Raw genomic sequence first — 27,920 nt, forward strand, 5'->3', positions numbered from 1 at the left:
CTTTCTCTTCTCTTCCACTTGTTTGGGGTGATTGGGAGGTGAGTTTTAAATAAGGGTCTCAGCTCTCTAACAGATCACAGGCCCCAGGTCGGAGGGCCAAGAGCCCCAGATGCCACCCCTCCCCTGGGGTGTCCTGGCACCACTTCACCCCTCCCCTGGCCTGCCCCTGACTGGGGGCTCTCGGCCCAAGGCGCCCTAGATGGTGAGGAGCCTCTTGGGAGGCGGCACGGAGCTGATGCCATAGGATTCCAGGTGGGCCTGGTTCCGACGGACAGGATCAGACACAGGAGTCCTAGCCCATGAAGCAGACAGGCCCCAGCAGCACCCCTCCCCGCCTCGAGGGGGCCCCCAGGTCTGAGAAGGAGGCATCCAGCAGCGGCAGCTGCTCCAGCACAGGTGTCCACACCTCCAGCACCGTTCGGCCTTGCTGTGTCTTGAGGGGGAGACAGGAGAGGGAGGAGTAAGCATGGTGGAGGCACCCCCACCCCCAACCCCAGGCCCAGGCTCAACCCTCCTCTGAGTTCCCTGACCCCATCCCGGCAACTCAGGATGTAGAGATGGGGATGTCTGTGTGCCCACCTGTCACTCCGTGAATGTGTGTGTTTGCACTCCATGTGCCTCTGCTGGGCACCTGAGTGTCAATGTGTGTAAGAGCCCACACGACTCGCCCCGTATGATGCTGGTGTGTGCACAGAGATGAACCCCATGCAGACAGCTCACAGCAGCCCAGCTTTCATCCCTCCCACCCTCCTCACCTCTTTTGAGCTCCCTCAGGCATATCTGACAGCAGGAGGCTGGACTCCTCCCTGCTCCTTCTGGGTGGCCTGCCCAAGGGGTCTTTCCACTTCCTTCCTCCAGCCTGAGTCTGGGATCCACCCCACCCCCACCCAGCTCGCCCTGGTTCCCACCTGGCAGCCCTCTCTGAATTCCTTGACGTAGGGGCTGGTCTCTGGGCTCAGCTCGTCCTCATTGGCTCCCCGGAGTCTCAGGGGACCATCCCCGGCTGCTCCAGAGCATGGGTAGGAGACGTCCTGGTGGGCTGAGACACTGAGCAGCCGCAGGAAGGTGAGCTGGACCACACCCACCGGGGAGCCCTCGGAGTCCACGTAAGAGAACTGGAAAGAGAGGGAGGGCTGGGGTCGGGGGGAGGCACCTACAGCACCAGGGCAGCTGAGCCAGGGCTGCGAGCAGGGAATGGGAGGAAAGGGCTGGGGGATAAACGAGGTAGGAGCAGGAGACTGGGGGAACATGCAGGTGAACTTTTGTCTTGGGCTGTCATGGGAAGGAGACAAAGTGAGCATCAGAGGACTGGTGAGAAGGAACAGGAGCCAAGGGGTAGAGAAGGGTCAGCAGGCTCTGGGGGTTCAGCAGTCAGGGGACTTGTCACATAAACACAGAAACCACTGGGCCCTGAGGGGGTACCCTCTGGGGCGGGGAAGAGGGGCCAGCTCTCACCTGTGTGACATCATCCCTGGGTGTCACACAGGTTTCCCCTCCTGCTGTGAAGTTGCAGAAAACCCGGAAGGCATCCCGAGCACAGCCCTGGTTGGGGTCGACCCAGTACTCTCCTATTGGGTGAGGGAGAGGGGACGTCAAGGCCACCCAGGTCCCAGGCTCCAGTATGCTCCCTGCCCTGACTGTCCCTCTTCCCCCCACCTGCTGCACACCCCCCACTCTCCCCATCATGCTTCCCGTCTCCCAGTCCTCCTCTTCTCCCACCCAGAGCGCCACAATACATCCCACCCCGCCCCCACAGTAAGCCCAGGCTCCTCTGACTGGAGGGTGTATGAGTGTGGACATCCTCACACCAGGGACGATGGGGTCGTAGGTACTTGTACAGATTCATCTGTGTCGGTGTAAATAGGTGTGGGCACACATGTGTGTTCATCTGCTCCTGCAGACACTGGGCTGGTGACCAGCTGGTACCTACTGGTAGGCCCACCTCAGTGGCTAAAATCATGAAACACTTCTGCCCTAGTTGGTAAACAGCCACCGTTCCAAGCCCCTCAACCCTTACCCCACACCCAGCACCTTCCCCAAGACTCCCTCAACTTCCATCCTGCTTGTTCAGTGCCCACGCTGTGGTTAAGATTTTTATGTCCCCTGAGGAGCTGACCATCAGGGAGCTCCGGGTGGCACAGCTTCAGGTCCTGGCAGGTGCGAGCAGGGCTGTCCTGGGTGCCCGTTGGCCGCCTCATCTGCTCGATCTCCTCCCGCAGGGAGTCCAGTGAGCCAAAGATCTCCTCCAGCCCCCCAGGACTGCCTGGGGCCCCCCCGGTCGGCAGGGCCTCATCTTCCTGCATCAGGCGGCTTCCGTCCACCGAGCGCCGAGTCTTCTTGGGCATCTGGATGGGCAGTGGCTGGATCACCTCGCCCGGGGGGCCCTGGGTGGAGGGACAGGTGGAGAAGGCAGAGACAGGTCGGTATGAGGGTGAAGCAGAGAAACGCCAGGAGAGACGGACGGCAGGGAGGCAGGCCCTGTCGCCTAACTCACCGGGTGTCCTGGAGGGCCCTGGACGCCCTTCTCTCCCTTGGGTCCAGCTGGGCCCTGAAAAAAGAGCGAATGAGGTCATGAGGGGGTCAAGAGGTCAAGTGTGGGATCAAGATCACAGCAGGGTCCAATCAGTCTCCTGGCTCAGGATGAGGGGCTCCATGGAGGGGGGTCTCTTTGTCCTGGAGAGACAGTGTCAAGTCCCTCTAGGGCAAGCAAAGGTCAGAACTGATGGGGGTCACTCACCGTGGCTCCTTTGGCTCCTTTGGGGCCAGCAGGTCCCTGTGAAATAAAGAACAAGAAAGAGACGGTCACCGCAGAGGAAGGACAGGACTCGGAGGAATGGAGAGGCAGGTATGAGGGAATATGGGGACATTCGGGAGGCCCTGGAAGTGTGTGGAGGAAACACTGGGGGTGTGAGGACAAAAGGGGACACTGAGGACTATGTTTGAGGCTGGCAGTTGCCATGGACGTCAGTGGGAGGCCATGGGGTGGGGAGCAGTGGGGTTTAGGGGACTTAGCAGAGGAACAGATGAGATACTCACGGGGAGGCCGGGGGGCCCTCCAGGGCCAATGGGGCCAGATGCCCCTGGGATACCCTAGGAAGGGGAGGGGGCTGTTCAACTGGGTCCTCCACACCACCCTCCAGCATCTGTTCCCGCCCACAGCTAAGTCTGAAGCCACCCCTCCCCACCCCAAGAGGAACCCCTACCCTCACGCCCCGCACACCCTCCGGGACCACGCCCTCTACTCACCGTCTCACCCTTCTGCCCAGGGGAGCCCTGAGGGCCAGGAAGTCCCCGATCTCCCTTCTCTCCCTGCTCCCCAGGGGGCCCGATCAGTCCAATGAGACCTGGGTGACCCTAGGGAAGGGAGCAGGTGGTCAGGGATACAGAGAGGAGTCACATGGGTGGGGAGAAGGGCCGAGAAGGCATGGAGAGGGACGCGGGCACAGGTCTGGGGCGGCTCTCACTGAGCAAGGACCCGAGGGCCGGGTGCGGAGGCCTGAAGCAGAGCAGTGGGCACTCGGGGTCCCCACAGGTTTCAGGGAATGAGGGTGATGGCAGCTACTTGGCCACATGTCTGTCACTCACCTTCTCTCCCTTGGCCCCAGCATCACCCCGGAGGCCAGGAAGCCCTGGGGGTCCCTGTGAGGAGACAGAAAGTCACTTTCTCCAGGAAGAAAGGGGACTAAGCTCTCCCCAACCACCTCCCACTTCCTTCAGGACTTCAGCTCTGGCCCCAGGGCACCCACCCTCAACCCCCAACCTGGCCCAATCCCAGTCACTCACCACAGGACCTGGGGGCCCAGCCTGGCCTGTGGCTCCAGGACGGCCTTGCTGACCCTGTAGATTGGAGGGGACCACAGGGGTCAGGAGGTGCATCCCCACATGGCACCCCTTGTGGCCCCTCACGCCCACCCACCCAGCCCTTTCCTGCCAGGACTCACCACTGAGCCCGGGAGCCCCCTCAGACCATCAGGGCCAGGTTTGCCTGCTGGGCCTGCAGGACCCACGGAGCCTGTCTTCCCCGGGGCACCCACAGCACCAGGATCCCCCTGAAACACACACAAGGAGCGTGTCCTAAAGGGCAGAGGAAGTGGGCACGGGCTGGGGGGCCGGGGGTCCCAGGTGGCAGAGACAAGGCAGGGAGGAGGGGCCAAACCCTAGGAGCCCCTGGGGCAGGAACAAGTGTAGGCAACCCTGTCCCCAAAAGGGGCTCAACATGGGAAAGGTGGACATAGGTTAGGCATCTGGAGACAGAGGAATCTGAGGGCCAGGAAGCTGGAGGGAACACAGCACCGGGGCGGCCTCTGCCTCACCTTGGCTCCTTTCTCTCCTTGTCGCCCCTCCGGACCAGGCGTGCCGGCAGGACCCTGTAGGGGGCGGGAAGGAAGAGAAGATGAGGCAGTGGACAGCCAGGCTCAACTCTTCCCACCTCCTGTCCTCCTGGACACACACATGCACGGACGTACACAGGCACAGACGTTAAGAACAGGTAAGCTGCACCAGTTGTTAAAACCTTGAGTAGTTCTGTATGTTTGGTGAAGAGCCACCTGCCCACACCCCACCTAGTGGCCCACCTCCTACCCCAGCGACCAAAAGGTTAACGTGGTCCAGCAGGGGCCCTCCAGAAAAGCCAGCCAGCGCCCCCTCCAGTGTCCATTCTGACTGGTGGGTAAACACCACCACCTCTGGCAAGAACATGCATTCCGAAACCCAGGAACGAACATACCCAAGATACCCCACACACTTATAAACCCATGAGCACGTGCACACACAAACCTGCCACCCGCCATTGCCCAGCCTCCGTCCACACTGCCCCGGGACTGCCTCCCAAGGTTCCAGGAGTCCACCTCACTTACCCGCTTTCCAAGTGGCCCAGGGGGTCCATTCTCCCCAGTAGGACCAGGGGATCCCTAGGAAGAGAGGAATCAGGGTGGGTATTTAGCCTCCAGCCAGGGGAGCCCCTCAGGAGTGGGGCACAGAAGAAGGGCATGGGGTCAGAAGGCTTGGGCTCAGTGGGGGTGGCAGGGTCACTGGTCACTCACAGGCTGTCCTGGCTCACCATCCTCTCCACGGTCACCCTTAGCACCATCCTGGCCCTGCAGGGATGAAGCAAGGTCAGAGGTGGGCCCCAACCAGGGGGCATGACCCCTAAAGCTGCCAATTCTCCCATCCCCCTGCCTGCCTTGTCATAACCCCCAGCTTCCCAACACCCAAGCCCACCAGCCACACAGAGGCCCCACCCTCTTTGCCGCTTCCCCTCCCTGGGTAAGACTCACCCGAGGGCCACCTTCTCCAGGGGGGCCAGGGTCACCAGGAAAACCGACGGGACCCTGATCCAGAGAGAGAACAAGGGTTAGGATCACAGCCTCCTAAGCCCACCCAACCCAGACTCCCACAGCACATGCCACACTCTCCCTCTCTACAAACAGTGCCCACTGGCACCCCCTAGGAAGAGGGTCTCTTGTACCCCTCCCCCCACCTTGTGCACGGCATGCTGTCTAATGCTTTCACGCATTAACTGCAGGGCATCTCTCTGTTCTCTCTGGATGCCAGACCCCACACATCCCTCCCAGGAGACCCCATTCCCAGGGCCTCCCTCCTAGGCATATCCCACCCTGGGGCTCACACACACCCATATTCCCAAGTCTCTCATTCACAGGGCCCTCCTCAGCTCCCCCACCGCCTGCAAACTCACAGGGTTCCCTTTGGGGCCATCATCGCCCACCGGGCCTTTAGGCCCTGGTGGTCCCGCCTCTCCTGGCTGCCCGGACTCTCCTTTCTCCCCACGCTCCCCGCGAGGACCCTGCAGAACAAGTGGAGAGTACAGATGGTCCTGGGGTCTTGAAGATCAGGGATGCAGCCTCTGCTTCCAAGACATCTTCAGCCTCCTCCCACTCCCCTCAATGACAATGAGACACACACAGAAAGTCAAGCCCATGGGGGAGTCCCCTGGCCCCTCCGCCCTTCAAGGAGAGAGTAGAAGGGCTCACTCAGATCAAGGGATCAGGTGTCGCAGAGCAAGAGACCGCTGGATGCAGAGGGGTTCCAGCTCAAAGAGGTCCCAGGAAAAATGGGGGTGGGTTGAGAGGGATGAGGGGGTTTGGGGAGTGGGGTCTCAGAGCTGTCACTCACTTTGACACCTGGCTCGCCCTGGACCCCTGGAGATCCTGACTCCCCCGGCTCCCCCTGCAAAGAGATTAGGATCAAAAACCTGCTTCTTAAAAAAAAAATCCCTGTATTCCCCACATCTCATTCTCTTCTGTACCCTCAACCAAAATTGGCAGAAATTCAACCCTCACCCCCTACCCCCAAGACTGGTCCATTCACCCTCTTCCCAGTTACCTTCTCTCCAGGAGGACCCAGGTTCCCAACACCTCCCGGAGGACCTTGTGGGCCCTGCAAGAGGAACAGAAATAGAGTCATTGCTTAGCGCAGATGCCTGGATGAGGCATGTGAGACGGTGGGAGGCCTTCCAGGGGCTTCTCTTGACACCTGAGATGAGACTAGAGTTCATGGTCTGGGGAAAGGGAGGCAGAGGGTTAGATACATGGACCCGAAGAGACAGGGGCTGAGATGACTCACATCAGCACCATTGGGTCCAGCTGGGCCTCGAGGTCCTGGGGGGCCAGGTGGTCCCTGGGGGGAAACAGACACACCAGAAATGGAGGAGGGAAGTGAGAGAAAGAGCACCATGGACGGGCAGGAATGGCGGAGGGAGGAGGAGCAGCCCGGCCAGGGAGTCAGCAGTGGGTGTGGGGTGGGGGCAGTAGGGTTACACTCACCATAGGACCCACGTCTCCTGTTTCTCCCTTCTCCCCAGAGGGGCCTGGCAAACCCTGTGCAGGTACACAAAGCACAGACCCAGGTGACCAACTCACCCACAGCACAGCCCTAGGCAGATAGGCCCCCACAGTCCTCTCCCTCCAAACCCCACATGCCCCCAGTCCTCTGCCCTGCCCCCTCCTCCCCAGAACTCTTCAGCAGGCTGCTAGCAGGGTCTGGGGCAAATAGCAGCCCACCCTGACCCCACCTCTCAGCCCCTGTCCCTACCCCCCAACTCACCTGTAGGCCAATGGGTCCTGGGGGCCCATTGAATCCTCTTGTTCCTTCATCACCTTTGGCTCCAAAGTGTCCCTGGGGTCCCCGAGCTCCAGGTTCCCCATCTGCTCCCTGGGGAGAGGAGGCAGGGACAAGGACACAGAGATGGGTCATGGATCAGGTGTTCTCTACCCACAGACCCCACACAGAAATGAGCACCAGGCCCAAAGTCCCCACTCCCACCCTCAGCGCCAAGGCAGAGGGAAATGAGGGCAGACTAGAGCCTCCGGAGCCTCGGTGTGGGTGGAGGGGTCACTCACCGCTGCTCCAGGCTGCCCCACAGGACCAATGGGTCCAGGGGGTCCAGGAGGACCCTGGGGGAGAAAGGAGAGTCAGAGACACCAAGACAAGGAGAGAGACCAGGTGAGAATGAGATTAAAGACCAAGAGGTCAGAAGTCAAGGTCATGGGCACTTACATGTTCACCCTTGTTCCCTTTGGTGCCCTTCTGTCCAGGGTCCCCCACCTCACCCTGGGAGGAGAAGGCAGATGGAATATTAGAGAAGGGAGAGGGGTGGAGTGGGGAGAATGACACGACAGGGGTCAGGGGTCATGCTTAGATCAGCCATCTCGTCTGGAGAGGAGATTGGTCAGGGCCTGTGGGTCCCTCACCTTGTCTCCATCCTCTCCAGCCACGCCCGGGGGCCCAGCAGGACCCGGAAGTCCCACAGGACCCTGCACCCCATCGCGACCAGTCGGACCAATGGGGCCCTTCTCACCCTGTGGGAATGAGAAATGAGTCACAGCCTGGAGGCGACCCTCACCCTCAAACACCCATGCAGGAAATCCTTCGTAGCCCACCACCTTGGCTCACAGAGCCCTTCCCAAAACCCCTCCCCAGGGCGCCCACACTCACAGGGACGCCTTTCTCTCCTGCTGCTCCAGGGGGACCCTGCGGGCCTGGGCGCCCTGGGGGGCCAATGGGTCCTCCTGATCCTGCTGCACCTCGCTCCCCAGGGGAGCCCTGAGAAATAACATGAAGTCAGACCTCCAGGGAAGAGACCACAACCCCCCACACCACTCCTGACCACGATTCCTGGGAGAAGAGCCCCAAGTCAGATGTATTCTGGCCGATCCTAGACTCCCTCTGCCCAGTCCCCACCCCTACCTAGATCCAGATGCCACTCCCACCCTTCTGCACCCACCCCCTCTCCCGGTTCCTTCCTACTGCCTCCCAGGGACCCAGACTCACTGCAGGGCCAGGGGGGCCAGCCGGACCTTCATTCCCCTTCAAACCGGGTCCACCCTATGAACCAGAGATTTGGGTAAGGTGGGACTTCACAGGGATGGGAAGGATGAGGGTTGGGGGGGAGGCGGGCTCAGAGAGATGGGAGCAGGAGGTGACACAGAGGGGGCCAGGGAGGGGGCCAGGACACTTGGTGACTTGTTACAGGCAGGGGTTTGGGAATCGCTCACAGCAGTGCCTGGCAGGCCTCTCTCCCCTGGGAAGCCCCTCAGACCAGCAGGACCATCCTTCCCTGGGGCCCCAGGAGGACCAGGGTCACCCTGAAAGAAAAGGAGAGGTGATGAGCCACAGCCATGCTCCCAAATCAGAGATGCCTGGCCCCCTCAAATCCCCAAGTACCCACTCCTCTCAGCCCAACTCCAGCCCCCCAGGTTCCCCTCGGCCCAGCCCCTCACTGACCTTTGTTCCTTCTTTTCCAGCTGTCCCGGTCAGTCCCTGCTCTCCAGGGGGACCTGGGGGGCCTGGGTGACCTCTCTCCCCCATGGGGCCAGTTTCTCCAGCTGCTCCCTAGAAAAGGCAGAGTCCCCACTCAGACCCTTCATTCCACTTTCTGCCAGAAGAGCCCACCTTGGCCACCCTGAAATACCCCTCTAGAACCCCTTTATCCCTGCCCCAAAGCTCCTGGGAAATTCCTGGGGGCTCCCCTGGCCGCCACTGGGCTTTCTCCTCCCCAGGGTAGAGTAACGGCACCACCTTGTGTCCCTGGGGGGACCTGCCCCTTCTCGGAGACAAAAAGATGAGAACAAGCCCAGGAACTAGACTGACCCCTGTTCAGGACCCCTGCCCCAAATCCAGCCCCCACCATTGACCCCAGCCCCAGGGGTCTGGGTCAGGCAGACCAGGGAGGGGTGTATGGCTGAGAGAGGAGGGGCAGACAGGCTAACTCCAGAGTCTGGGGTCCATTCTCTCCTGGGGACAGACCTACCTGAGGTCCCACCACTCCTGGGGGGCCTGGGGGGCCAGTCTTCCCTTGGAATCCCTGAGAGAGGAAGAGAGGAGAACGCAGTGAGAGCAGGCGTGGGCACTGTGGGCAGACCACAGGCTCCCAGAGGAGGGGGCAGGTCACTCCGAGCCCTGGGCTGTGGGTCTGAGCAGCGCCAGGGTTCAGTCCCCTCTGCCAGGAGAACGTCCCTGTGGGCCTTCCAGACAGCTCTGGGGTCTGAGGGAATGAGTGGCCAGGGGCGTCACCTACCACTTCTCCTCTCTGGCCCGGGTGTCCCGGCAGCCCGTCCTTCCCAGGGGGGCCCTGGAAGGAGTTCAGATGTCAGGTGAACTCTAGGCTGGAAAGGGGGATAGGGAAGGACTCAGAGAGCCAGAGTGGTCAGATCTCAGGGGTCAGCTTACCGGGGGTCCTTTGGGGCCAGGAAATCCATTGGGACCCTGAGGTCCAGGGAGACCCTAGGGTCAGAGAGGGGTTGAGTCAGGAGAATGGGCCAGGTGCTGGGCAGGGGGCGCAGCCTCCTCCCTGGGGTGAGGAGGGAGCTGGCTCCACCCAGGCTCCCTAGGGAAGCACTGGGGAAGCGGAGACTCAAGCCAACTCACCCTCTCTCCGGGGGGCCCATGGGGGCCATCACCACCAGCTGTTCCCTGTCGGGGGGGAAACAGAGTCAGAGAGTGGGAGGAGCTGCCTTCCAGTCATCCCCAAGGTCAGAGAGGCTGAGGGCGAGCTGGGGCTCAGCGGGCAGATGGAGCCCTGCAGAGGCCACTAACCTTAGCTCCAGACTTTCCCGTGGCACCTCGGGGTCCTCGCTGACCCCGTGGACCCTAGAGAGAAGGGAAGGGTCAGAAATACGCAAATGCTCCCCTTTGGATCTTGAACCTCCTGTTTGTCGCACCCCTGCACTCACCGTTGGGCCCCGTTCTCCCCGAGGCCCTGATTTCCCCGACAGGCCCTGGTGGGAAGGAAGTAGAGAGAGACTGTCACCCAGGCTCGGCTCCCCACAGACCCTCTCCAGAGCCCCCCGCCCTTGCCTCCACACCCTCTCCCTTCCCCCAGCTTACCCGGGCTCCCTTCTCTCCACTGGCTCCGGGAAAGCCGGGAAATCCCAGGGACCCCTGGTGAGGATGGTGAAGGGGAAAGTTGAGAAGTCGTGAAAGAGGAGGGCTCAGGAAGGGCCAGAGGGTGTCGGCGGACCATGGAGGCAGCAGCACGGGAGACCCAGGCTCTGCGGATAACTAGATGCCTCGGACAAACCCCTCCTGCTCTGGGCCTCTGTTTCCTCGTCTGCAGAAAGGGGTCAGCTACATTCTCTCTAGGACCCCCCACTGCTCTGCTAGCCTGTGCTTCCTGGAATCAGGGGTCGGGGAAGGGGAAAGGAGGAGGGGCACAAACGGGACATCACATCACCTTGGGACCCTGGCGTCCGGGGTAGCCAGGCAGACCAGGAACACCCAGCTTGCCCTGTGGAGAGACAGGGAGCAAGAGGAGCCACCGTTACCATTCCATCCCTAGAGACCCCAGCCTCACCCAGCAACGCCCCACAAACCCCAGCCCTGCCCTCCTCAACCCCAGGGCTGTCTGGCCTTTGCAGTCTCTCCTTCCTGAGAGAGGAGATTTCCCCAACTCTAGTGCTGGGACCTCGCCTCCCCCGTGTCTGCAGCTCCGACAAGTCCTTCAGAGTCAGGGTTGTCTAGCTGCTGCCTGCCTGCCAACCTCAGCGCCCACTGCTACCTCACCAAGACCAGTCCCCCTGCAGGCCTCCGGGCCTTTGCCCAGGCAGCACACCACCCCAAGTCCCGCACATGCGCCCCCTTCCTCCTGGGGCTCAGAGCTCGTCCTGCCAGGCAGCTGTGCAACGGTGGCTGCGAGCAGACACTCTGCAGCCGACTGCCTGGGCTCAGACCCTGGATCTGCCCTTCACTGGCTACATGATTAACACGCGTCTTAACGTCCCTGTGCTTCTGCAAAGCCCAGGCCTGCCTCGCAGGATTGACAGGACGAGTTGGCATGGTGCCGGCACACAGCAAGTGCTCGCTCCAGGAGGGCCAGCTCTGGGGATCACAGACCTCACCGGCTGGTAGACTCTCTCCCTTCTCGGAAGTCCTGCTGCTCTGAGTTTGGACACATTTTCACTACAGTTACCCTCTGTGCCTCGTCCCCACCAGACTCTTTATTTGTGGCAGGGACTTCTCCGTGACTGCTCATTTATCCCCCCACAACCCATGGGCAGCCAGAGAGCACAATGAACGCGTGGCTATCTTCAACTGACTCTGTGATTCCAGCTGTGGGCACCCCCACACCCACCCTGGCCCCCCAGAGGACCCAGGCACAGATCCCCCATCCCTTCACCTTCTCGCCCAGGAGCCCAGGGGGCCCAGGGTCTCCAGTGGGTCCAGTGCGTCCCTTCGGCCCCTCAGGGCCGTCCTCTCCCCTGGATCCAGGGACTCCAACCTCGCCCTGAATGAGAGAGTGGGAGAAGTGAGGGTTGGGGACTGGAGGTAGGGTCTGGGCCCCGAGGAGAAGCGGGCACCAGTGAGGCTGGCTGGAGCTGGTGGGATCCCAGAAGCTATTGCAGGACAGGGAGCCCACAGGGGCAGTGCCGCGACTGGAGGGCCAGCGTGACAGACAGTGGGCTTGTCATCCTGCTGGGATCAGGCTCCCGAGGGAGCACAGCACCGAGCTGGGGAGTCCAGGGTCTCAGGGCAGTAAGCTGGTGACTGGGGGCTCCAAAGGGGGGGATCATTAGGACATGGGGGTGGGGGCCAGTGTGGGGTCTCTACTCACCCTGTCACCTTTCACGCCTATGTCACCTTTAAACCCAGGAAAGCCATCCTCGCCCTGAGAAAGACAGAGGTGAGAGGACACCACAGATGACAGAGGGTTGGGGGTTCAAAGGCAGGCTTTCAGAGAACATGGGTGGAAGGGTGGGGCCCGGAGCTGGAGGGCATGGTGGGCAGGCAGGAGGGAAGGGCATGAGGAGAGGAGACGGCAGGACGGAGGTGCTGGGATGCTGGGGACATGGCCCTCACCTTCTCACCCTTATGGCCCTTCAGACCCCGAATTCCATCCACACCCTAGAATGAGAGGGTAATAGGAACAGAGTGATCAGGGGATGGAGAGGCGGGGAGGGCGAGCTCCTAGGACCCCATCTCGCTCCCCTGACTGCAGCCCTTTACCTCCCAGCCAGGTGGTTGGTTACCTTGACACCTCGAGGTCCCGGGTATCCTAGAGGACCCTGAGGTCCAGACGGGCCCTGGGAGAAGAAATAGAGACATTTATAAAGGGGCCTCGGGGTACCAGTGTGGGGCCCCCGAGGGTAGAAATGGAGGTAACGGCACTGGAGTCTGGGCAGGGCTACAGGGCACGGGGCTTGAGAGTATCGTCAGAGCCACGTGAACGAAGAGACGAGGGACCCAAGGACCCTGAGGCTCCTGAGTCTGAGTGGAGACGTGGAAGATCTCACCTGGTTTCCTTTGGTTCCAGGAGGACCTTCCTTCCCGGGGTGACCCTGAGGGTAGGGGATAGAGAAGGTGACCACTAGCCCCTGTCACCTTCCCCACACTTTTTCTAACCCAAATTCCCTGTAACCTAATGAAGCTAACTAACCAGGGCAGGCACCACGAGTGACCTTTCAGTGCCAGGGACACACTGTATGGACAGTCACTCAAGGAGCTTAGAGGCTGTGCCCTGGGGTAGAGGGCTGAGGGGAACTGGATTAACAGGTGGGGGCTCACTCACCGGGGGTCCATCAGAGCCAGGCATGCCAGGGAGCCCTGGTTTCCCTCGAGGACCCTACAGAAAGACGAGGAGGCTCAGGGTCACTGGAGGGATCAGGTCTGGACACAGCTAAAGTCCCAACAGACATTTCGGGTGCTCCCTACGCCCCACCCTGAGCCCCTTGTCTCCCAAATCACTTAGTCACTTACCTTCTCTCCATGAGGACCGATGGCACCCTGGGGTCCGGGGAGACCCTACACACAGGGAGAGAGGTCACAGCCTCTGTTCTGTCCCCTAGAGAGAGCAGGTGGGCTCTCTCCTACAGCCAGCCTCCCCACCCAGAGTGTGCATGGGTCCCAACCAGAGCCTAAGACCCTTAATCTCCTGTCCCCATCTGGGGTCTGGCCCATTGTAGAAGCCCAGGGGAAGTTGCTAAAGTTGGGGAGAGGGCAGGCACGACCACTCACCTGGGTCCCAGGAGTGCCCTGTTGTCCAGGAGGTCCTGGCTCTCCCTGGGGTCCCTAGAAACAGGCAACCAGGCAGGGGTCAGAGGAGATGGTGACAGAACAAACTTAGGGCAGAGAGCAGAGTCCCAGCAGGTCAGCCAAGAGAGCTGGGAAGTAGGCAAAGAGTCAACACAGTGGTGAACAGGACCCTGGCGGGGACCTCGGGAATGGGGATCGGGGTGGGGTCTCCATGCCCGTCACTCACCAAGCTCCCTTTGGGGCCTTGGGGACCATCCATGCCTCGGACACCCTGAAACACGAGAAGGGTGTGAGCAGCCAGAAGGTGGGCCTGGAGGGACTTGTGGTCCTGAGAGGGTGGGGCGGCCAGACCTCCAGTTCATCCCAAACCTAAGCAAACACAGCCAGCCCAGCCCATACCCACAGGGCACGGGGCTGCGGACCTGTGGGCTTGTGGGTTTTTGTTTCGTTTTTCTTGAAGATTTACTTTTCTTTTTGGCTATGTTCAGAACCCTGGTGCATCTGTGGGCAAAGGTTGAAGCAGGGCCAGGTGGAGGCCAGGGAGGGGTTGGGTGAGGAGGAAGGAGAGTTGGAGAGGTCAAAAGGTCACATCAGGTTCAGAAGTCAGGAAGTCACTTACCGGGGGTCCAGGAATACCAGGTGGGCCTTTGGGGCCAAGGAGACCTCGGGGTCCCTGCATTTAGGGTAAGGGGAGGAGACAGCATGGATGGGTTAGAGAAAATGTGTCCCCTTAGGGCCCATGGCCCCCTCCTGACCTCCCCGGAGCCCCCTCCCCCAAACCAACCCCCTGGACACTCACCGACTCTCCAGGCAGCCCTCGAGGCCCAATCTCCCCATCATCTCCCTGGAGGAGGAGGACATGGTGAAGTGGCCTTGCCTTCTAGACTTCTCTTGCACCCAGCCCCTGTGCTTGCCACAACACTTACCCGCTCTCCATCCTCACCAGGGGGCCCCGGAAGGCCCTGGGCACCAGTATCACCCTGGAAAAGAGGGGAACAGGTAAGAGGGGCCTCAGAGCCCCAACGCAGGCAGACAGCGGCCCTCTTCAATTCGCCAGCGGGTTCCGCTCACGGAGCTCCTGCGGATCCCCAGCCTTCCTTCCTTGCCTGCCTCCCTCCACAGATCTACCCCCATCACAATGCCTGTCCCCAACATACTCACCCTGTGTCCCTTCTCCCCAGGCAGCCCCGGGAGTCCATCAAAACCTCGGTCACCCTAGAGGAAGAGAGGCAGCCAGAGTGAGGGCCCAGCCCCTCCCCACCCCTGCCCTCCCTACAGTGCTCTAAGTGGGGAGGGGCTGCAACCTGGGGGAGCCTGGGGAATGCGAGAGCACAGGTGGGGCTGGGAGCTACAGGTGTCAGAGAGGGGCCAGGGCCTGTTACCTTCACTCCGGGTTCTCCAGGCATCCCTCGGGCTCCATCAGCACCCGCCCGGCCCTGGGAGTGCAAGGAAAGCGTCAGAGCCAGCAGGGGGCGCAGTCCTCCTCTCCATTCCCCTTTCCCCCAACACCTATCCCACCCCTGGGGCACTCACCCTTCTCCCAGCCTTGCCAGGAGGGCCTGCGAGGCCCTGAGGTCCTCTGGGGCCCTGGTGAGGGGAGAGACGGGCGAGGTTAGTGGGCATAGACAGCGGGAGGCGCTGGGTTGGGGATCAGGCGTCGGGGCAGGGGTTGGGGAGGGTGATCACCTGAGGTCCTAGGTCTCCAGATTCTCCTTTCAGGCCAGGGCTTCCAGGCTGCCCCTGGGAGAGAGAAGAGAGAATGGTCATGATGAAGGACATGCCCAACGGTGACCTCAGAGCCCTCCCCAAAAGAAGCAAAACAACTTTCAACCTGGCCCCTTTCCAGAACTATTCACATCCCCCATACAAATAAAGGATCCTCTACCCCAACACCCCACTCACTCACCAAGGGTCCAGGGCGACCTGTGTATCCCATGGGGCCAGGGGGTCCACGGAGCGCCAGCTAGGGGAGCAGGGCACAGCAGAGCTGAGGGAGAGGCAGCGGGGGAGCCTCCAGCCCCAGCACACCCTCCCAACTTGCCCTTCCACTCCTGGTCTTCGTCCACTGCCCTGCATTCTCCCCAACCTCCCTCTCGGCCCCACATTCGCCCCAGCTGACCCTTGCAGCCCTCCTAGAGCCTTCCCTTCCCACCACACCCCTCCCTCCACCAAGACCCCCTCCAGACCCACTCACCCGTGCTTGCTGCAGGATTGCCTGGGCCTGAGCCTCCTGGGCTGCCACCACAGGGCCCTTGTCACCCCCACCACTGCCAAACCGGAACTGAGGGGCAAGGAGAGAAGGTCCAAGTTCTCTTCCAGGAAATCCGTGAGACCCTCCCAGCCAGAAGCTTCTTCCAGCATCTCTGCCCCATCCCCCAGGCTCTGCCCTGTCCAGCATCTCCCGTGGGTTCCAGATAACTACTTAGAGGTTTTCAGAAACTCAACCCCTGCGCACCTCCCCCACTCTCTATCCTCTACCTCCCAAAAGACTCTCCTTTGGTTCTAGACCCCTTGAAATGTAGGAGTTTTTGGCCAGTTCTAGATGATTTATTTGGTTCTAGAAGATCCATGTTTGGTTCTAGGTCATCTAATGAAGCTCCAACCCCCTCACCCCAAAGATCAATCCCTTTAGGTTGATGATGGTCTTTAGAGACTGCTCCATAGCTTCCCTGACCTTCTGGTTCTTGGTGACACAACAGAATCCCCCTGTCCTCCCCCTCAGCCCATTCCGAAGCCCAGAAGACAACTCACTGGCAGCATGAGGGACGTGCCAGGAGGGCCAGGGGCCCCATCTGATCCAGGGAGCCCTGCTCGGCCAGGGGGCCCCTGGAGTGGGGAGAGAATGAGAAAGCACAGTGACAGATGGGGGGTGACAAGGTCTTACCGTCATTTTGCAACCCTCCTCAACAGAATAGATGTAGACTCCCTAGATCTTTCCTGAGCCCCCCGCCCCCATGGAGAAAAATGAGGGTGAAATACCAGATTGTTCCCCTCCCCAACCAGTGACTGCCCTCCTTTCTGGGTTCTGGGGAGCACACCGCCCCTCATTCACCAGACAGCCAGCTAACAAGGAACACTCAGCATGGTAGCCCTGTAGGGTATAGGCAGCTCCTCTGCAGCCCCGCCACCCACAGGACACTCCCTTACCCTCTCGCCAGGGTCTCCAACTGGACCTGGGTTCCCTTGGATGCCAGGGGGACCAGTCAATCCCTGAGGAACAGAAGAGTAGGGGTCAGGTGTGGACTTTCAGGCAGAAGAGGGGCCTGTGGCTGGGGGTGGTCTTACAGAAGAAGTCTGGGAATCCAGGAAGCTTTGATTGGAAGGACCCTCGAGGGTGCTGAGAAGGAGGCCTGGGCATATGGGGGAAGGGTCTCTGAGAAAAGAATAGAGGCTAACAAGTCACAGCCAGACTCACCGCAGGGCCTTCTGGGCCAGGGGGCCCCTCCACGAGCATACCCTGCGGAGTCAAAGTTAAAAGTCAGACACGACAGGCCTAGCTCCCCACCCCCGCTTTCTTCCCCTCTTCCCACGGCCTCAGCCAGGGATCACTCACAGGTTCCAGCACCGCGGGCTCTCCTTTCTCTCCCTTCAGCCCCCGGGGTCCGTGGGCAGCCTGAGGGAGACACACATGTAACCCCCAGTGGGGCCTGTGAGCAGCCAGGACCCCAGGACTTCCTCCTCCCAAATCCAGCCTTGATTCTTACATCCTCCAAGACCTCCTTGACCCTATCCCCCAAATCCGCCAGCCCTCCCCCAAAACCTCCTCGCACAGACCTTGCAGACCCGCCAAGGAGACCTCAAGGCTCCACCTGCTAGTGCCCAGCCCCGCCTCAGCAAAGACAACCTCTCCATCTCCCTGAGCGCTTCTGTCAGGAAAGTTCTCAGACCCTTCCTGGGATTTCAAACCCTAACCCTCCCAAACCCTCTTCAAGAAGATCCAACCCTGTTCCCCAAACTCCTTCTGGCCCCAGGAGTCCCTAGAATCTTAAGAAGGCATCCACTTCCTCACCCTTACCCCAACCCATCAAATAAGAATCTCTCTAGGATTGTAGATAGACTTTTATTTGGGGGTAATGGCAGGGCAGGGACCCATGTCAAAATTTGATGAAAGCTATGAGTCTTTCTCCAGAAAATAACAAGTATATGCCCTTGTGCACAGAATTTTATGTAGACATCAATTAAAAATTCCCCAGAGGTTAAGCATCCATATTCTAAGTACATTTGGGGAGCAGTCACCACTGATACCCCCAACTCAGGCCTCATAACTAGCTTTGGGAAAAACAGTTCTTGGGCTCAGTTTTCCAACCCCAAGAGCAGCCCCCCATTGTAAGTCCCCCAGTTCGTCTCTCAGCAAGGAGGCTATGCCCTTCCTCTGTCCCTCCTCTGTTCCTCCAAGCCTACCAGTTCCCTCCCTGTCATGCTTCCACTCAGATGGCTACTCCCAACTCTAGGACCAGAACCAAGACAAGGACAGGGAGAAGGGAGGACATTTACCACCACCCCCAACTCTCCCAATAGAGATCTTCAGGATGGCCCCCTCCCCTCTATCCTAACCAAACAGCAATGATCAGTTTCCAAACTCTCCCCAGTCCCAGATCAACCCCAAATAGCCAAAGAGCAGCATAAGGGGAAGGCAGCAGAGGGTCAAGGGTGGCAATATTAGAGAAGGGAGGTAGAGGAGGCAGCCATGACTGCAGGGCAGGCAGGAGATGAAGCAGAGTAGATAGGAAACACTCCAGCTGACGGGGAGTGGTTGAAGACATGGGGAACAATCAAGGGAGACAGGACAAAATGACAAACACTTGGAAGCAAGAATGATGCCAGGGCCAAGAAAAATTAAACATGGCCAAGACAGCTAGAAAACAAACTGGAAAAACAGGAAGTGGCTGGACACACAGGAAGAGCCAAGGAAAGAGAACCCAGGAGGTGAAACTTCAACAACATCGCTACTGTGACCAAGAGAGAAAAGGCATCCGCAAAATAGAAAGTGATTCCTGCAAAGGGAATTATGACAATGACAGGTAATTCTTCAGGAAAACACAAACATCAAGGCTAGGACACACAAGAAGTGGCCATGACAAATATCTAGGCCCACAATGGAAACTTTATGATTTGGATGACCTGAGACACACAGGAAATGGCTTATTGTCAAAGGAAATTGTCACAAGACAGCATGAAAAACTAGAGGCAGAACACAAACAACAAATCCCTTTCAGCCCAATCTGACACGGACACCAAGATGGATGCCACGGCAGGAAGGGACAAACAAGAAGTGGCCTATAGATTGGAAAATGTAACATAGGAAGTTAGAGCATTTGACAGCAACATGAACAAGATATTGTTTTGACCAAGAAGAAATGACAGAGACAGACTGAAAATGGACACAGGGTGGGGGCTTATTGACCAAAAGCTTTATGAAATCCAGCTCGATGGGTTTAGACAGAAAGTGACTGAAAAAGACAGGACGTGGCCACAGGATTTTTTTAAAAATCCTAATGCCCTGGGCAGAGGGATCCACAAGGAGTCACAGGGTAAGACATTTGGCAAGGGAAGGCAGGAAGTATCTTTTCAAGCAACATATACATCTTACGTGAACAGAAAATGGCACACCACCAATGGGAAGTAGCGCACAGCCAACAGACAATGATCAAAACCAACAGGAAGCAGTTCTTGTAGCTCCCGGTGGTGGGGAGAACGGAAGAGGAGCGCCTTTCACTTACGGCTCCTGAGTGGGCTGTCTCCGCAGAGAGGGCAGGGCCAAGCTCCGTCTCTTCACGATAATCGTCCCCATAGCCATAGGTGTAATCGTAGGACCCTGCTGGGGGGTCTGTGCCACCCTCCCCATATTCCTCTGCCCGGAACCTGTCGGCTGTTGGGGGGACCTGGAGATCTGTCTGCTTCTTCCCAGGTGGGGAGGGAGAAGGGGTAGACGGGGGTGTTAGGGCTGAGAAAAGGCTTTCCCTGGACCCAGGGTGTGACAACTTCCAGCCCAAAAGATTCTGAGGGTAATTCAGAGATTTTCTCCCAAGAAGAGCAAGGAGAGTGGTTGTACAGAAATGGGATGGCTACTGAAGGCCAAAAATGGGGAGGGATGCCCCACAAATGGGCCTGGTGGGAAGAAATGGTGGATAACAGGAAGGGCGGCCAGAGGGCTGGACACAGAGTGGACAGTCCACGGATGTAATGATAGACAAAGAAGGCCAGGCAATGACCAAAGAGACAGAGACTGAGAGAAAAGAAAAAATGACAGCATTGGACAGAAAATGGCTCCTAGGGATGGAAATAGGACACAGAAATCAGACCATTTGGCACCAACATGGAGAGGAGGTTACTCTGGAATCAAAGAATGATGGCAAGTGGCATGGACATACTTAGACATACTTAGAGAAAGAAGCCGCCCCATAGGTCTGGAGTGATCGGAAGACAGAAGGCCATAAATGGAAATGACAAAGAGCCCTCTGGCCAGAAGAGGGGCTGGCTCATCAAGATGGCATGGGGCAAGGGGACTGGGTCACAAATGCCCATTGCCCCCAGCTGGGGTGAGGGCGGGGGATGGAGTTACCTCCTCAGGGGGTGGCAAGGAGCTGGGCTCCAGGATTTCTTCTTCTTCATCAGGGTTGGGGTCCTAACCCCAAGGAGAGGGGAGAAGAGTTGCACAGGGTAGAAGGAAGGAGAGCGGTTAGTGGAGGGGGAGGCAAAGCAGCACCTGTCCCTCCACCCCAGGGCAGTGTCTGTCTGTGCTGGGGGATGGGGGAAATCTCAGATCTTGCAGCCCCTTTGGAGGGGGGACAGTTTGGGGAGACTGAATCTCCAAGGTCATAGAAGTTTGGGGGCAGAGATCTGGATGCCCCAGCTCTACCTGCCGGTAACCGCTGCCTCTGGTCCTGGGGGGGGCCCGGGCAGTGGGGGAAGCAGCCCGCCGAGCTGGGCGTCGGGAGGGGGGAGGCTGGCCCCGTGCTGGGCTAGAGCCTCCAGTTGGAGAGGGCCTCCGGCCTGGTGAGGGGGATGCCTGCCGGGCTGCTGACCTCTTGGCAGGTGGGGTGGGCTTTCGGGGAGGGGTCCGATGCCCCGTAAGGGAAGGGGGAGCCCTGTGGTGGGGGCTCCGAGGCCACTGCAGCAGAGAGACATGGAGGAGCACTGAGTGAGTAAACCCCCATAATCTATATATGGTGTCTCTCCCCACAGACGGGGGAGGGAGGAGGTGTCATAGGAGATGCTGGGAGGAAGGGAAGAAATGAAGGGGTCCCTCAAGTTTACCTGATAATCAGGGATCGTCCCCGTAGTCATCACATCGTAATAGGGGGGCTCGTAGTCATAGTAGAGAGACTCAGTGGGCTGGGACGGGGGAATAGGCAGGAGGGGGTGGAGCAATTGGAGGGTGGGGGTGAGGGGCAGGGACGTTGGGAAACAGGGGAGGCGTGGAGTTGGGAAGCAGAGAGTTGAGGAAGAAAGGAAAGGTTGGGGGTCAGGAGAGTGGTGGAGAGAGGTGGGAAAGGGGGAAGGGGTCCCGCGTGTGAGACAGAAGTAGACATGATTAAGAGATTGACCCTCCAATCTTCAGACCACTGGCCCCAGATTATATCTGTACTCGTGCTGTCCAGACTCCACCCCACCCAGTTTCCCTTCCCACCGCTGCCTTCCTCTCCGCAGCCCTGACCCTGTCCCTCCAGGTGGAGGGGGCAGAGACTGGGCTCCCCACTCCCCTACTTCAGCAGACCCTGCTCCTTTGGGATCCTCTACCCCTATTCCTTCCCTGTTTCTCCTCGGTTCCACCATTTCAACTTCTCTCTCCCAGCTTCTGTCTCCTCTACTCTCCCACTCTCTCCCAATCTCTTAATTCAAGGAAGGAATGGGAAGCCCAGGGGCACAGTTCTAGGAAGACTGGCAGAGGAGGAGACACAAGTAGGGAACACAACTCCCAGCCACGAATTCTTCATAACAAATTCTTCATAATGACTCTTTTTATTTTTAAATGAAAATAAAAAGATTGATGAATGAGGACTGGGAGGAGAGGGTGATGGAGGTGTGGATGGGGAGGGATCTAAGGAGGGGAGATGTCTGGGTGTCTTCCCTCTCTGGGGCGTGCTGCAGTTGGGGGTTCACTCAGCTCCCTCACCTGTCGCTGTGGTTCCTGGTTTTGTGGCCTATGAAGTGTTGACGGCTGCTGCTTTGGAGATCTCTGGGTTCTGTGGGACTGTTGATTCTGAGGGCTCTCTCTCTGGCCCCCCTCACAGTCCAGCTCCTTCTGTTCACAGGATTCGTAGGCAGCTTGGACCCCCGGGACAATGACAAGCTCTTGGACATCACCCTGCAAAGACATGAGGAAGGAACATCGAGGGAGGGAGGCCAAGAGAGACAGAGGGAATAGTCTGGGACAAAGGGTAGGGGGCCAATCCTAGGGAAACCAGTACAATGGGAGAAGGTCATTATCAGCTTTCTCATGGGCATAGCCCTTTTCAGTTCTCAAAGAATCTCATGGATCCTTCATAACAATGGGGAAAGTCAGTAGGACAAAGATCTTTATGCCCCTTTTTCAGATACATTCCGTCCGGAAAAGCTCAAAAGGCAATGACTGGCCCAGGGTTACTCAGAGTGGCAGAATCAGCACTAAAACCCAGGCCTTCCAAGACTAGAACCCCTACCCCCCGCCCCTTGTGGCAATGCATGGGCCTTTTCACAGTGGCTTTTGGAGACAGTGGCCCAGCCTTAGTTGCCTTGGCCTGCCAATGGCAGTGATGATGAGAATTCTGAGGACCTCTAGAGCTGGGGGAGAGGAACCCACTTCAGAATTCCAATGGCATTTATTTGGGCCCACACATGGTGCTTAGCACACCCACCCTTGCACTGTAATTTAGGGACAGTATCTCATTTCTAGAGCCAAACTGGGAGCTCCTGGGATGACAGAGACCTTAGATGATTCTTTTGTGTTCCCCTTGGCTGGCAGGTATTCAGAAACTGTTGACTGGCTAGGTGGATGGATGGAGGAATGGATGAATGAATAGATAGGTGGATGGGTGGGTGGAGGTTCAAATGCATGGCTAAATGGGAGTGTTGATGGATGGTGAATGAATCAATGTGTGTATGGGTGGATTGGTGGGTACATGAACAGGAGGCACAGAGTAGATGGAAGCAGACTGGTGAATAGGTAGATGGGTGGAATTGAATATGTGGGTGAATGAATGTTGAATGGGGTGTAGGTGTGTGAGGAGACAGGTGGGTGAGTGTATTGGAGGAGGGAGTGGTTGAATTGGTGGGTAGATGGGTGTGTGGATGGCTGTATTCACGCATGCATCCTTGTATGCATGGGTAGATGGGGTGGGTGGGTGCATGGGTGAGTGAGTAGATGGCTGGATGGGCTGAAGAGGATAGATGGACAGAACAACAGATGGATAGTTGGGTGGTTTGAAGGGGGGAGTGGTTAAGCAGGGGGAGGATGGGCAGGTGGGTGGATACAAGTCTAAATGCATGAGTATGTGGGTAAGTGTGGGAAAGGATAGGTGGGTAAGTGGGTAGGCGAGTGGGTAGTGGAGGCATGCATGTGTGCATAGGTGGGCGGGTGGATAGTGGAGGCATGCATGTGTGTATAGGTGGGCAGGTGGGTGGTGGAGGCATGCATGTGTGCCTGGGGGTTGGCAGGTGGGTGGAGGCATGCATGTGTCCATAGGTGGGCCAGGGGGTGGGTGGGTGAATGACTGGGTGGGTGAATAGAGAGATGGGTTGAAGGAATGGATGGATGGGTGAATTGATGAAGACTGAATGACACAGTAAGTGGCTGTGGACAGTCCTGCCACATAAGTGGGCATTTAGTTTTCCTACAGAGAAAATTAGCCCTGAAGATAGAAAATGGAAATAAAAATTCATGAGAGGAAAAATGAAGGCCTCAGGAGTTAGAAGATGGAGTGCTGGGGCTGGAAGGGGAGTGGGCACAAGATATGAGGCCAGAAATCACTCCCTTCTCTAATCACTCTGGTTACCTCAAAGACTTCCTCATCCAGGATACGGGCACCAAAGATTATCACTCCGTGGATGTCCAACACTGGGCGAGCACTTCGGGGTAGGGGCCGGGTGATTCGCTTCTTGCAGTCAACAATGAGAGTGACAGACTGGCCCTTCACGGCCACAGCCACACGGTGCCACCTGGTCATGTGGGAGGAGAGGTTCAAGTGACTGACTGAAGGCAAGGAGTCAACAGGGCTGGGGAGCAGTTGATGGAAGAGTTGAAGCCACTGATGATAGTAGTATTACAGTAACACAACAGCTACCATTTATTGAGTGTTTATAGTGCACCAGTCATCATGGAATCATTTTCTCATTTGATCGTCATGATTCTATTATCTCTATTTTACAGACACAGAAACTGAGGCTCAAAAAAGTTAAGTAACATGTCCAAGGTACAGGCTAGTACAACATGCAGAGAAGAATGCAAACTCTAAAGCCCAAACTCTGGGCTAGAAGTGACTGAAGTCTTGCCAGCAGGTAGCTGCAGTGTGGCCAGAAGGATTAGCAGGGTTTCCCAGTTTGGGGAGTAGGGCTTCTGGGGCACTTTCTCCCTAAAAGTGTGGGCCAGGCAGACCAGAGGAGCAAATGGACTTACTTGCCATCTGCTAGGCTGAGGCCTCTGAAGACCGGCTGAGCCGGAGGTTGAGGCCGTCCAGTCTGGTCCTCATACAGGAAGCGGACAGGTCGGCCAAGCTCCAGGCCCAGCTGCCGGACGCCCTGGGCACTGTAGAGAGTCAGGAGGGGAGCCTGGAGACCAGGGCGGGTCCGGACTACAGTCAGCAGAGAGAAATCTTTGGGAAAGCCTCCTAGTATCCAAGAGAGATACACACAGGTAGAGTGAGATGCAAAGAGGGCCATAACCCCTCCCTTCCTGGTGTCTGATCCCACACCCCACCCTATTACTTCCCCTAGGTGTCCCTAGCCCACCATGTCACCCATACCTGGGAAAAGCTGGCGGGTGGGTGCGCTGAGCTGGGCAGGTCGAGACACTCGGTAGGCCACATCAGCTGGACAGATGCCTCTCGCCCTCCGGACACCATCAGGGACAGAGGGGAACCTCAGGGCCCGGAGCACGTCCACAGGGGGTGTACCTGGGAGAGTCCATGAGGGTCAGGGCAAGGGACATGCCCTCAGGAGGGCATAAACAGGGCACATTTGGGATTTAGAACTCAGCTTCCTAGGGCTCTTGGTCTTCCTGGAAGACAAAGGTCACCATCTCCCTCACTGGCTTCTGCACGAGGCCCAAATGGATGGCAAATGCAGAGTTGCCTGGACGGGCAGGGCAGCACGGGGTATCCCGCTCCACACCCACTCCCGCCCCTCCCTGCCAGCATCTGTCTCTCCTCTCTCCCGACCTGTCTTTCGGCGTATGACTCTGTCTCTCTATTCTCTCTCAACCTCTCTCTTAACTCTCCATGTCTCCCCTTCTCTTGCACTATCTCTCTTACCCTCTTTGTCTCTGACTGCTGGTCTGTCCCCCTGTCTCTTGTCTTCCTCCATTTTCCTCACATTCTGCCTATCGTTTTCTTTCCCTGTCTTTCTTCCTCACTCTCACTCCTTTTCCATATCTCTCACTCTCTGGGCCTCTGGCATCTGTCCCGTCTCCAGCACAAACAACATCTGGGCCATCGATTATCCTGGGCACAAGAGGTGCAGGGGGGCCAGGAGGAGAGAGCAGGAGGCGGCGCTGTGGGAGGAGGCTTCAAGCTGCTTCAGATCCCAGGTTCATGGGGCAGGGGGCAACTCAGATCATGCTGAGGAAGAAGATACAAAAAAGAGCCTTCCCAGGAGCCTGTGCCCCCTACTAGGGAGATGGGCTGGGGGGGGGGGGGGCGCGGCGCTGAAGCTGCCACGCAGAGCCGGAGCAGGTCCAGAGCCCTGAGCCACACATCTGTGGATCCCATCAGAGTCCTTGCCTAAAACCCGGGCAAGCTCCCCACACCTGGAACCTTGATCCTGCCTCGCCACCCCCACCACTCCCACCACCTGGGATCCAAAGATTCAAGACCCAGGCCACCAGCTCTGTCCACCTAGAACTTAGCTTCCTAAGGCTCAAACTCCCTGGAAGACAGAGGTCACCTCTCCTTCACTTGCTCCTTAACACACATACTCCTCACACCATCAGCTCCAGATTGGAAAAATCCCAAAGAGAGTTTCAGCAAAACTTTCACAGAAGTGTGGGGCAGTGCAGGGGCCAGAGCAATCAGGAGAGCAGAGCTGGGTGGGGTGGGGTGGGCAGGCAGAGAAAAGGCCCTTTGAGTCCAGGAGCCGGGGAAACCGCAGCCTGCCCCCCCCCACCCCCCTGCCTGATCCTGGCCCCTGCGCGTGTGGCAGCTCCACAAACACCAACACACAAGGGCAGCTTTGAGAGACCAAGGGTGAGCGAGACAGAGACACAGAGACTCACAGAGACCCTAGGCCAAGGAGATCTCAGAGGCCCCAACCCTCCATCAAACCTCAGGAGAGTACAGTTCAATCCCATAGACAACCTGCCCACAGGTCCACCCACCATCTTTCCACATCAGGCCGCATACTTGCCCCACTGTCTCCGGCCTCATCTGCCCCAAGGCTCCCCACTGGTAGCCCCATCACCCTCCACCACTCTACCTGTGGCCCCCCAAATGCCTTATTCTTTAATCTTAGAAATTCCATAGTAACCCATTTCCCTAGAGTCCCACTCAGCCCTGAAATAAGAGACAGTCATCTTAGCCATCCCCCTGCCTCCATGCCAGAGGGTCCCTTTTTGCCCTAAGAAAGACTCCTGGGGTCTACAGACACCGTACACTTCAGTTTCCTGTCCCTGAGCCTCACACTCCTCACATCTTGGAAGTTCCTTCTATATTGAATCTAAATCCTTTATGCTGCCATTCTGACCATTTTCTCTCCAAAGCAGAGAAGAAATGAATAGTCAAGTTATATACACATCAGCCCCCAATGTTTCCAGGAGTGGGGGCTTCTCCAGCCTGCCTAGGGCACAGCCCTCCCAGCCCCCTCCTCTCTGACATCAAATCCCCTTTCCTAGCAGCCAGGAATTCTGGGTCCTGGGAAAAAGAAGGAAAAGATTGGGGTTGTGGACACCTGGGTCCCCGGGGAGCCCGGCTGGCCAGAGGAGGAGGGCCCGGGCAGGAATGCAAAGAGCTGGCTCTGGCCTCAGACACCTGATCCTGGCCTGTCCAGCGGCCGTCCTGTTGGCAGCCAGCCCCAATGCTCCCCAGAGCCAGCCGCGTGGCAGCACCGGGGGCACGGGGAGGGGGAGGGGGACCCTGTCAGGGAAGCCAACAGGACAGACAGTTGAGGCATCCCTTCTTTCTTGGCTTACTAGGCTCTTCTCTGAACCACAGATGCTCACCCCTCATCCCAAAGACATAGACAGAAAGCCCAGAAGACACACACACACACCTCACCCATCAACACTGACATCTACCGCCCCAACACCAGCAACAGCTGGACTGGCCCTGGCCACCTCGGGCTCTCTAAGGTGGTCCTCCACCTTTCAGCTTTACCTGCCCTCCCCCAGTCACTTCAAGGAGGGAGAGATCCCTGCCCTGACTCCAAGGAACCCAGGTGTCTTGCCCTCCAGTCTGGACCTTAGACTCGCAAAACCTCCTTTTTAGACTCAGAAGCTTCTGCCCCAGTCATCAGCTGTCCCCTCCCCAGGGATACTTAGAGCAGCAGCCGATTAGACCCCGGCATCGGGACTCCTCTTACCTGCCCAGCCCGGGGCCGCGCTCAGCCCCAGCACCAGAGGTAGAAGCAGGAGGAGGAGGCGACGGCAGCGGCTGCACCGCTCCATGGCTGAGCGACCGGAAAGCCCGGTCCCAGCGACCCAGGTTGGCCCGAGGCGCTGCACGCCCGGAGGCTGACAGAAGACAACCAGCGGGCTGTGAGCCTCGGACGCCGGGGTCGGGGGAGGTCAGAGGCGACAGCTTTCAGCGGCCCAGCTCTAGGCTGCGAGGCGCCGTCGGGGGTCGGGGCTCCGGTCCTGCTCCCTCCTCGGTGGCCGCCGCTCCTGTGTGTCCCCCGCCACCCCGGCGGCCCAGAGCCCCCACCTCGCCCCCGCCCCGGGCCCGGCCCCCGTCTCAAGCCGCCCGCCCACAGCCACCGAGGGGAAACCCCACCCTCGATCTCCACCTGGGGAACCCTCCCTTTTCCCCTCCTCCCTCCCAGACCCTCGGACTGTTCTCTGCTCCTTGCGGGGACTCAATGGCTTGTACGCTAAGATTCTCTTTTCGGGAACCCCAATAGATCTTCCCTAGCCCCTTCCTTTTCTAGGACCCAAACGGCCGGTCACTGCCCCCCTTTCCCCTCCCCCTTAGGGGCCCAGAGCCCCCTTTCTGCAAAATCTGGGGCGGGATTGAGGGCACAGTGGGAGGAGAGAGGCGGGCCTGGGGGTCGCCACCCCACCCCCACCCATAATCAGGTCTCCACAATTACTT

The 27,920-nt window shown here is 58.5% G+C and overlaps 1 protein-coding gene across 3 annotated transcripts; it reads right to left on the reverse strand.

The window, feature by feature from the left end:
- Window positions 1–292: 292 nt before the first annotated feature.
- Window positions 293–27,277, reverse strand: COL11A2 (collagen type XI alpha 2 chain). 3 transcript variants are annotated; one of them, XM_069488309.1, is made up of 66 exons: window positions 27,193–27,277; window positions 24,426–24,575; window positions 24,080–24,290; window positions 23,460–23,622; window positions 21,602–21,793; window positions 20,743–20,820; window positions 20,048–20,110; window positions 19,206–19,385; window positions 17,039–17,098; window positions 16,901–16,942; window positions 16,633–16,695; window positions 16,237–16,311; window positions 15,680–15,766; window positions 15,392–15,448; window positions 15,172–15,225; window positions 15,019–15,072; window positions 14,868–14,921; window positions 14,647–14,700; window positions 14,412–14,465; window positions 14,285–14,329; window positions 14,105–14,158; window positions 13,712–13,756; window positions 13,468–13,521; window positions 13,210–13,254; window positions 13,022–13,075; window positions 12,747–12,791; window positions 12,483–12,536; window positions 12,313–12,357; window positions 12,068–12,121; window positions 11,633–11,740; window positions 10,691–10,744; window positions 10,345–10,398; window positions 10,191–10,235; window positions 10,054–10,107; window positions 9,886–9,930; window positions 9,688–9,741; window positions 9,536–9,589; window positions 9,269–9,322; window positions 8,743–8,850; window positions 8,514–8,603; window positions 8,290–8,343; window positions 7,954–8,061; window positions 7,710–7,817; window positions 7,516–7,569; window positions 7,359–7,412; window positions 7,063–7,170; window positions 6,783–6,836; window positions 6,583–6,636; window positions 6,343–6,396; window positions 6,133–6,186; window positions 5,696–5,803; window positions 5,277–5,330; window positions 5,043–5,096; window positions 4,857–4,910; window positions 4,314–4,367; window positions 3,942–4,049; window positions 3,784–3,837; window positions 3,586–3,639; window positions 3,247–3,354; window positions 3,037–3,090; window positions 2,738–2,773; window positions 2,495–2,548; window positions 2,117–2,384; window positions 1,456–1,568; window positions 909–1,115; window positions 293–433 (listed from the first exon to the last, which is right to left on the reverse strand). In XM_069488309.1, exons 1-66 carry the CDS (start codon window positions 27,275–27,277, stop codon window positions 293–295), a joined length of 5,214 nt encoding a protein of 1,737 aa, XP_069344410.1. The 3 variants fall into 3 exon arrangements, with proteins under 3 accessions (XP_069344410.1, XP_069344411.1, XP_069344412.1); XM_069488310.1 differs by lacking the exons at window positions 19,206–19,385; window positions 20,743–20,820; XM_069488311.1 differs by lacking the exons at window positions 19,206–19,385; window positions 20,048–20,110; window positions 20,743–20,820.
- Between the last annotated feature and the right edge of the window lie 643 nt (window positions 27,278–27,920).

The sequence above is a fragment of the Eulemur rufifrons genome, chromosome 15 (genome assembly GCF_041146395.1).
Source record: "Eulemur rufifrons isolate Redbay chromosome 15, OSU_ERuf_1, whole genome shotgun sequence".
In the NCBI taxonomy this organism is placed as follows: domain Eukaryota; kingdom Metazoa; phylum Chordata; class Mammalia; order Primates; family Lemuridae; genus Eulemur; species Eulemur rufifrons.